Source organism: Myotis brandtii, unplaced genomic scaffold, assembly GCF_000412655.1.
Source record: "Myotis brandtii unplaced genomic scaffold, ASM41265v1 scaffold540, whole genome shotgun sequence".
Taxonomy (NCBI): Eukaryota; Metazoa; Chordata; class Mammalia; order Chiroptera; family Vespertilionidae; genus Myotis; species Myotis brandtii.
Window position 1 is genome coordinate 2,131,190 of NW_005369990.1, and position 10,139 is coordinate 2,141,328.

General features: G+C 37.7%; 1 protein-coding gene across 4 annotated transcripts in view; it reads right to left on the bottom strand.

Moving 5' to 3' along the window:
• INADL (InaD-like (Drosophila)) overlaps window positions 1–6,350 on the bottom strand; it is a 289,773-nt gene extending 283,423 nt beyond the window's left edge. For all 4 annotated transcript variants that reach the window (XM_014549254.1, XM_014549253.1, XM_014549252.1 and 1 more), the window contains exons 1-4: window positions 6,295–6,350; window positions 6,028–6,194; window positions 3,684–3,878; window positions 2,303–2,442 (exon numbers count right to left, since the gene is read on the bottom strand). In XM_014549254.1, the coding sequence (XP_014404740.1) occupies window positions 2,303–2,442; window positions 3,684–3,878; window positions 6,028–6,194; window positions 6,295–6,316 (524 nt within the window). In that variant the 5' untranslated portion in view covers window positions 6,317–6,350. The remainder of the gene's footprint in view (window positions 1–2,302; window positions 2,443–3,683; window positions 3,879–6,027; window positions 6,195–6,294) is intronic.
• Window positions 6,351–10,139: the final 3,789 nt, after the last annotated feature.

The window sequence follows — 10,139 nt, forward strand, 5'->3', positions numbered from 1 at the left end:
ATCAATAAACATGATACATCAAAAAAACAAATTGAAAGACAAAAATCACATGGTCATATCAATAGACGCAAAAAAAAAAAAAAAACCCTAAACAAGAAATAATAGATTTCCATGACCTTAAGAGTCATAACACAGTTCTGTGTGGAGTGTCCTGAGAACAAAGGAAAAACTGATCACCAAGACCATTTAATATGATGTGGAAGGGCCTGCATGGCAGGCCTGTTTTCCTGTCCCTTCTCTCACCGTCTTGCACTGAGCTCCCACACTAGTTCAGCCACATTCTAAAGACAAGGGATATGTTTCATGATCCAATTATATGGTCCAAACAAAATGGTAACATTTATGTTATGATATGTTTCATCACTCGATAGGGCTACTTGTCAAGAGAGTCTCTTCATTCCTCTTCTGCTCTCTGAAGACCTCACTGTCTCCCTTCAAATGTCCCTTTAAGGACCAATGCCTCTGGGAAGCCACCTGACTCCGTGGTCAGGGTTCTTTACACGCTCACGTATCAAACTCCTCTTTTTGGACGTGCTCACCTCATTTGTAATTACAGATCTAATTAGTACAGAGTAACTGAGACATAAGGATTAACTACAAAAAGGATTGACTATTTAAAAACACACTAAAAACTACTAAACTGTACACTTTAAAATGGCAACATTTGCCCTGGCTGGTGAAGCTCAATTGATTGGAGCATTGTCCTGTATACTGAAAGGTTGTGGGTTCATCCTCAGTCAGGGCATGTGCAGAAGGCAACCACTGATGTTCTCTCTCACACGAATGTTTCTCTCTCTCTCTCTCTCTCTCTCTCTCTCTCTCTCTCTCTCAAGCATATCCTCAGATGAGGACTAAAAAAAATTAAAATAAAATAAAACGAAATGGTAACATTTATGTTATGTGAATTATATCCCAACAGTATTTTTAAATTTAAATTATTTTTCAATTATAGCTGATATTCAATATTATATTACTTTCAGGTGTGCAGCATAGTGGTCAGACATTTTATGTAACTTATGAAGTAATCCCCCTGATAAGTCTAGTGCCCACCTGCCACCATACATAGTAATTTTAATATTAGTGACTATAATCCCTATGTGGTATCCTCATGACTATTTTGCAGCTGCCAATTTGTACTCCTTAATCCCTTCATCTTTTTCACCCAGCCCCCAATCCACCTCCCATCTGGCAACCATCAATTTGTCCAATAATAATTTTTTAAGTTAAAATAATGTTTTTAAGTTGGGCCAAAGTTAAATAAGTTTTCTGTCAAGGAACTTCACAGCCTTAAGTAAGTTAATGTTAAGTGACCCATAGTCCTAATATACACCTGCTGTGTCAGTGTCATTATTAATAGCACACCCTCTCACTCCCAAAACTGTCCCAACTTGGACAACAAATTATATGATTACTCTAGCTATATACAACCAATATCCAAGAACAGAATAGAGTTTCTCAAAGATATCTGACCACTGCTATGCTTCCTCAGAATACACTTGAGGAAATGCTGCCTTAGATGGAAGAACAAAGATACAAAGTCATGGAAATACATTTTTTCTGAGAGACTAGAATTGATCTCTCATGAATGGAGAATTATTATTAACTAAAAATCTTTTTATAATAGTGGTACTACTGTTGCTATAATTCTAACAGGTGGTAGTAACATAATGAATAGTGTGCTTTTTAAATGAATAATAAACTAAAAACCTGAAATCAAATAAAGACAAAATATAAGGCTCGCACATACCCCTTAAAAAATAAAAAAGGCATAAGTGCAATAGAGGGGTATCACATAGCCTTGAGGAGGTTTTTAATCGAAGAAAGTGAAATAGAATATAACCAACAAAATGTTGTTATAATCTTAAGTTTAATAAACAACACAGCATACAGAATGTGAATTTCAATAATCCCATCTTATTGATAAGACCTTAGCTAAAACTATCATGTTCAATTGTGAGTGTGGTGAAATAGAAAGAATACTAGCTTTGCAGTCAGAGGATCTTAGAATCACATATGGCTCCAGCATTAATAGCTCTGTGACCATTGGTAAATCACTGAGTCTCTCTGAAACTCAGCTTTCCCATCTATAAAATGGAGCAACATACCAGTAGCTAGAAGGCTGCCACAAGTATATGTGAGAATATCTGCAAAAGGCCTGACAAATGCATAGGAAGAAGGAAAGTTAAGTATTAGCTGCCATTGTTACTATTTTTATTACTAGTTTCTTATTCTCTTTATAACAGTGTTCTCAGAATTATCAGGAAAAAAAATTAGCAAAGCACAAAATGAACATCTTTCTCACCTGTCCGCTATGCTTCCTGGCTGTATTTCCTTCACGAAGATATCAACTTCTCCCAAATTTTGACTTCTAAGGGCCACCACGCTGAATCCAAGGCCTCCAGTTGAAGGACGTTCTATATCAATATATTCAATTTGCCGGCCCTAAACAAGAAGAATTTTTTGAAAAAGTCAGTGAAGTACATTTAACAAAGAACTGAAATTGCCATTCTGTGAATAGCACAAAAACAGCTTCTCCTAGGACATCTCTATAAAACCAAATAAACTCAGAATTTCAGTAATAAGTTATTTCTGGAAATCCTCTCACTTGATTATTTTCAGTAGGACATAAAGAGGGAATGTGCAGCATTCTGCAACCTCGGGGAATAGAAGAGGTGATTTCACATTTCATTCACATTATGAGATAAATTCTCAGCTGGATAAAAATACCCATGTCCTTTAGAGAATTCTAAACTGTTTTTTCATACAGAATTTATCTAAATTCCTTCGATGCAAAATAAATTTTTAAACAAGGAAAGCAAATTAGATGTATCAAAAATATGCTGATGGTTAGCCTAAGTCAGAACCAGATGCATTATTTGTTTTTTATTTTATTGTGATGAATGAATATCCTATTTTAATGAATATTCTATTTTAATTAAAAAGTATGGAAAGGCCACCAATCAAATGTGTTCTACCCGTGACAAACAAGTATTTTTTTTTGTTAATAACTGCATTTGAACTTCATAAATGTCATGACTCACAAAAGCATCACACAAATAATTATTGGTCAAAATAAAGAAACAGAATTCTAAAATAAAAAAAGGAATTAGATATAGAATATTATTTAATTAACACACCTTACACAGATTCTTTTTAACTTTTAAACTCATTTCATTTTTAAGACACATTAGAAGACAAAGTGAAAAATTTAAAACATATCCTAAAATTCAACTGTTATTTAATTTTTAATAGGTATTAGAGATAAAACTGGATTACTCCTTAAAATGTTTCCATAGATTTTCCTAATTATATTAGTTCTAACTCCCATTAAATCTATTTGATATAAAATTAAAAAGTTTCAATGGAGGTGTGTCACCTGCAAACATATTAATTTTTCTCCTATGATCAAAAACTATAAAAATCTCTTTCCTTACAAGTGTAAAGATGTGTCAAATTAGAGTCTTATCTAAAAATCTCTCCTCACCACACATGGATATTTTCTTATATAATTTTAAGCCAATAAATTTTTAACACAGAGATTAAGAAATATCAATTCCTCCTAACAATATAAGAACACAGGCAAACAAAACACGTAACACATTTTAAGGCAAAAAGAGTATCGTTTTTTTAACTGATAACAGGAGAAATAAGCATAATATTCCAATGACAAGATATAACTTTACCTGTGCCATCTGTTGAATGATTGAGTTAAAGTCTTCATTTCCCAACTTAGGGGTCCAAGGAAATAACCCCGATACAGTCAAGTTATTAGAGGACCGCTGGACATTCCCATTAGTAATAGCTCCATCTGTGAACACTAATAAACCTTTCCTAGAAAAATCAAAGTTGGCTGAACAATCTGAAGGTAAATGACTCAGCTGTTGGAGGGAAGAACAAAAGAGAATCAACAGAAAGTTATAGGAAACAAATTATTTCTATTTATTAAATATTATATTTTACCCATCATGTGTAATTTTCATGTTAAGTATATACATGTGAAAGAAATTAAGTAATAGTTACATGAATTTGTATATTTATAAGGCTATAAATTTTATTTAGTATTACACAAATGTTTAACAGCTGAAAATGTGTTCTTGTTTCCTGCTTTTCATCCTTTCCTCAAGTTAACAGCATGTACAACAGTTCATTACACTTCACATACACAGATCTATAATAATAAAAGTATAATATGCTAATTAGACTGGACATCCTTCCAGACATCCTCCCGACGACCTTTTGGACGAAGCCAGGGCTGCGAGGGAAGCCTGGCAAGATGCCTTTCACTTGTATGAAAAGTATGGTCACTGGTGCATGCCTGGGTTGCGGGCTCGATCCCCAGTGTGGGTCCCAGATTGCAAGCGGGTGCAGGCCGGGCTGAGGGACCACCCCCCACCCGCTCCATACATGAATTTTGTGCACTGGGCCTCTAGTATATATATAAAACAGGCATATAAGATACTGAGCCCTTTTGCATTTATCTGTACATTCCCATGGGGGGAGGGGGGCACAAAAGATCTGTGGGTAGTATGTAACAAAAATAACAATAACAGTATTTATTCAACACTTGCTATGAGCAAAATACTATACCAAAACTCTTACATATTACAACTGCCCTATTATTTTTTCATTTTGTGAACTTAAAAAGTGAGGCACACACACACACACACACACACACACACACACACACAAATAAAAACCTGAGGCACACAGGGCAGTAACTCATCCAAAATTAGTAGCAAATGAGTTGCAGAGCCACTCAAACATTGGTACAAAAAATTTGAGAATCCTGTAATTATGGGGAACAGGAAAATGGGTTGATTTTAAAATATCATTGGCTGATATGAGTGCCAACACGGTAGAATAAAGGTAACATCAAGAACAAATGTAAATAGGACCTCTTAGAAAAAATCAACACCAGGAGATACTCTATGAGAGCGCTCATAGGAAAAAAAGATTACAGGGACTTAGAGTTGAATGGATAAAATATGAATATGTAGATAAAAACAGAAAACTATATAAATATAAAAGATTATGATTAGTCCAGTAAGAGTGATACACTTGTAGTGACCTTTTCCAATTCTATTGCTACAAATAGCATTCACTGTTGTGATATGGGGCTCATCCCAGGACCAGGGAATACAGAAAGCTAACTTTCAATATGGGGGATGCTAAAGTTACGTACGAATTCTGACTTAGAGAAAGAAATCCAAAGAAAGGCATGTGAGCATTGCTTAATCCTTAATTAGTTATTTAAAAAATCACTTGCTAAATATTTATGGGCAAGCATTTTGGTTTATCAGCAAAGAACATTTTTTCCTTAAATTTTATTAATTTTCACTTAACTCTGCTCCATTATCTCCAATTACATTTAAAATTATCCCCAAATTTCATCTTTAGGATAGCTACTACTCAAGCTTAGCTTCTATGCTGTATGTAGTGGAGGAAACACATAAATGTTAAAATACCAGATATATTGCTTCCAAGGACTTTCTAATCAGACTGTCCATAATATTTGATTATTTATTTGGTAATTATAAATAACTAGAGGCCAATGCACGAAATTTGTGCAAGAGTCTGACACCCGGGACCCGGGCTTCCCTAGCAGCCCCGGAAGGTTGTCCGGAAGAACATCTAGTCTAATTAGGATATTACGCTTTTATTATTATAGATGTGCTACAAGGGCATGATCACTTCTTGCTAAAAAAAAAAAAAAAGACTCATGAAGAAAATATATTTAAGCTCAAAATTACTTTATAATTTTGAAGAAACTATTGAGAGTTCTCAAAGTATCTGACCTTTACTTATTTAAAAAATGTATAAAACCCATATTCTGAAGATAAGCACGTAATCTATTATCAACATTTTTAAACTATCCATGACTACCATACCCACAGGTCACAACTCCCAACACAATGTCTTTGCTGAAGTAAGAGTATTTTGAGACAGTTTGTCTCTAGCTTTATGCCTTTCTATCTTTCTTTGCTGGATTGAATATATGAACATGTAAAACGCTGACGGGCAACTTACTTGTCCCTTGAGTTGCTTGATGGACTGCTGAAGTGTGAGTATCTGGTTGAAGAGAGGACTTTCCAGTGTCCCATAAAACATGGATAGCTTCTCAATCTGCGATGTGTCACCCTTCTCCTGCAATTTCACTTTCAGGCGATCAAGAATTTGCAGGACCTGCAGTTTATCTTATTTGAAGAAGGATAAGAGTACAAGTTACATTCCATCTTATATTCTAATTTAGAATCATTAATTAATTTAGTGGTAGAATTATTATAGCCAGTATACCTGTAGCAGGATTTTCAGGCATTTTGAATTATTGTCTTCATCCACTTTAAAGAAACCTAAAGAAAAAGGTTTAAAATACAAAAGATGATTTTCCATTAGTGTACACATGTCTACAGTCCTGTATAAAATTTAAAGAAAACCTCACAAACATTCTTGATCAAAAGACTTCACTTAGGAAATTAAAACCACAATGAAGTGCCAGTACACATCACTATGATGACTAAGTAGAAAGCAAGACAACAGATAATACTAAGTATTGACAAAGATGTGAAGCAACTTGAACTCCCAGATGTTGCTAGCAGGAAAGAAAAATGGCATACTTTGGGAAAATGGCAGTTTCTTATAAAGATAAATATACAGTTAAACACGACCCAGCACTTGCACTCCTACTTACTCAAGAGAAATGAAAATATGTGCCCACGAAACACCTTTACATGAATGTTTATAGCATTTTTACTTATAAAAGCCTCAAACTAGAAAACCCCAAATGTCTAATAACAGATGAGTGGATAAACAAACTATGATCTGTAAACATGATAGAATACTCAGAAGTAAAAAGGAAAATAATGACTGATACATATAACATGGTGAATCTCAAAAACAGTATGTTGAGGGAAAGAAACAAGACAAAAAGAATATAAATGGTATAATTTCATTCATATGAAGTTCAACCTATAGTTATAGATTAGTGTACCTGGGCAGGTGGAAAGGAGTTGACTGGGAGGAAATTTGAGGAAGCTTTTAGGGGTGATGAAAATGTTCTGTTTTGAATGGGGTACTGTTTACACAGATGTATATGTTTGTCAAAAATACACTAAAGTATATATTTTAAATTGGTACGTTTTATTTTATGTAAATTATACTTTAAGAAAGTTGATTTCTGAAAAAGGATGCTGGGCTGGAAAAGAACATCCAAATTAAGGGATCAAGAAGATTTTAGAGATTTGGGGGGAAAAAATCTCGAACATGCACAAATGATCCCAGACTCCTACTAGTCATCTGAATAATGTTTATTAGATCCAGTGATTAGCTCAAGCTAGCCTAAAATGTAATATAATTGAAATTCAAAAAGCTAGCAAACCCTTTACTTTTGTTAGCATAGGTAGCTAGATATTCATAAAGGGAGGGAGAAAGGGAATCAGACATTGCTGAGCCTGATGGACTTGGGGAGCGGAATCAGAAGTGGGGCTGCTTCGCTAGGAAATTGCAGCATTCATAGGCACCACAGGGGATTACAGAATTTCCCCACTAAGGGGGTTAACACCCATCCCTCTCCTGTGTAGGGAGGAAGAACCAAATTTCCAATCACCCCAGGATACAACCTGTCCCTTTGCCCAGACTATGGGAGGAAGAAATAAGCAATAAAGGGGGAGGTGCTTCTACTACGCAGTGTGCACAGTAGGAGCCAAGAAGATGACCATAAACGCCTGTCTATCTAGCCCGGGGAAGGGATCAGATTGGATAATGGACACAGAACCCCTGGGAAGATCTAGGGAATGGATTGGTTAGAGAGAAGACCCATCAGAAGCCCGCAAAAGATTGGGAAGTTGGTTAGTTTGAAAGGTACTTGGTCCTTTCTAAGCCAGAGAAAATATGATCAGTCCAAAAATGGATTGGTTAGAGGGAAGACCCATCAGAAGCCCGCAAAAGACTGGGAAGTTGGTTGGTTAGTTTGAAAGGTACCTGGTCCTTTCTAAGCCAGAGAAAATATGATCAGTCCAACAAAGGCTGGCTTGCTCCCTCCCTATCTGTGTATCTTTCTCTCTCTGGCTTGCCCCACGTGCCCACCCCAGCTCTCACAGTGTTCTCTCTCTCTATCAGCCATGGGCCCTAGCAGCCACACAGCCAGGAGCTACCCAAACTCCAAACGCAGGCCCCAAGCGCAAGCCTGGGTACAGCAACGGGGATGCAGCTGGGAAGCTAGACTAAGCCAGCCAGACAAGGACAGGTCCTGAACTGGACTGAACCACTGGCACAGAATTTCTAGACCTTGGCCTTTGTTCTGTGCCTGATGAAGACAAGGCTGGGCTTCTTTCACAGCAGAACAAAGCTGAGCCGGAACAGCCCTTTGATTTTGCTCCCACAATAAACCTTACCCCTACACCTCATCCTCCCATACATGGGTCCCTGAAATGCTTTCATTATGATTCTGTGAAAGGGCCCTATTACCACTGGCAACACTATGACCAAAGTGGCACTTTCACAGGGGTCATTTTCACTCATGGACACTATTGTAATGAGTCACCAAAGAAATGTATTATACAGTCAAAATTTTCTTAAAGCAGTACACTTTGCTGAATGAGATCTTTATCTTCTAATTCAAGGTCACTAAGTAAGAAAACATAGTTAAAATCAGTAAGGGACACCAGTGTGGCTCGGTTGGTTGGGCATACTACCGGGCACTGAAAGGTTGCTGGTTAGATTTCTGGTCAGGGCACATGCTGGGGTTTCAGGCATGATAACCAGTAGGGGGCATGCAGGAGGCAGCCAATCCATATTTCACTCTCACATGGATGTGAGTCATTGATTGGTGCCTCCTGCATACCCCCTACTAGGGATCAAACCGGCAACCCGGGCATGTGTGCCTGACTGGAATCGAACCCAGGACCCTTCAGTTTGCAGGCATTTATTGGCATTGATAAAAGGCCAGGCCTACGCATTCCATCCAAAAGTTCACTGGATTCAATGAGAACTACCAAAAGAACTGCTGAATAGAGCATCACAGAAACACTTCTGATGTGCTCAGTATCTCAATTGTGCAACCCTTACAACTGCCCAGTGACAGGTAACTGAATAACAGAAGGGCACTGTCCTTTTCTATAGACCGTCCAGCCCAGCCGTGGGCAAACTACGGCCCGCGGGCGTCTGTCATTTTGGCATTTTTAAAAACTAATAATAGCCTGTACTCTCAATGTCACGGAAAAAAAACAAGTGAGAATATCAATCTATGGAATTTTTTAAAAAGCAACATAGCAATATCTACCAATATATTAAAATTTATTTTTAAATTTTTATTTATTGATTGATTTGTGAGAGAGAGCAAAGGAGAAAAGGGGGGAGGGAGGGAGGGGAGGAAAAAGAGAGAGAAATATAGAGAAACATAGATTTGTTGTCCTATCCATTTATGCATTCATTGGTTGCTTCTTGTAAGTGCCCTGATCGGGGAGCCCAAGGGGATTGACAAGAGCAGTTTTGTGATCATTTATACACCAACCTCTTTAAATCAAAGAATGCAAGCCAAAACTATGAGATGCTATTTTTTACTGTCATTTTGGCTTTTCTTTTTATCCTATATAATATAGAGCTAATATGCAAATGGTCATCACGCCATCATGCCGGGGGACCTGAGGCCAGGCCGGGGAACCTGAGGTCACACCCCCGCACCCAGTGGGGCTTGACAGGGAACCTGAGGCTGCACCCCCCCCACCCCGCCCAGCAGGGCTTGACAGGGGACCTAAGGCTGCGACCCCCCCACTCTGTGAGGCTCGACAGGGGTGGGGCCAGCTGGGTCTGGTTCTCTCGCGATATCGAGGTGTGTGCGGGTGGGCGGGGACTTGACTCTAGGTCCCACAGTGCACCCCAGACTCTGACAGGAGGGAGATTTTCATATACATTTTACTAATTTTCTTTAATATCTGACACTTCTCTTATAAAGGGCAAATAGCAATATTAAAATATTTCCTCTAGGAGAAACCAAGATGGCAGCGTAGGTAAACACTGGAGTTTGCTGCCTCGCACAACAACTTCAAAAATAGAACTAAAAGATGGAACGGACATCACCCAGAACCACAGGAAGGCTGGCTGCGTGGAAATTCTACAACTAGAAGGAAAGAGAAAAGCATACC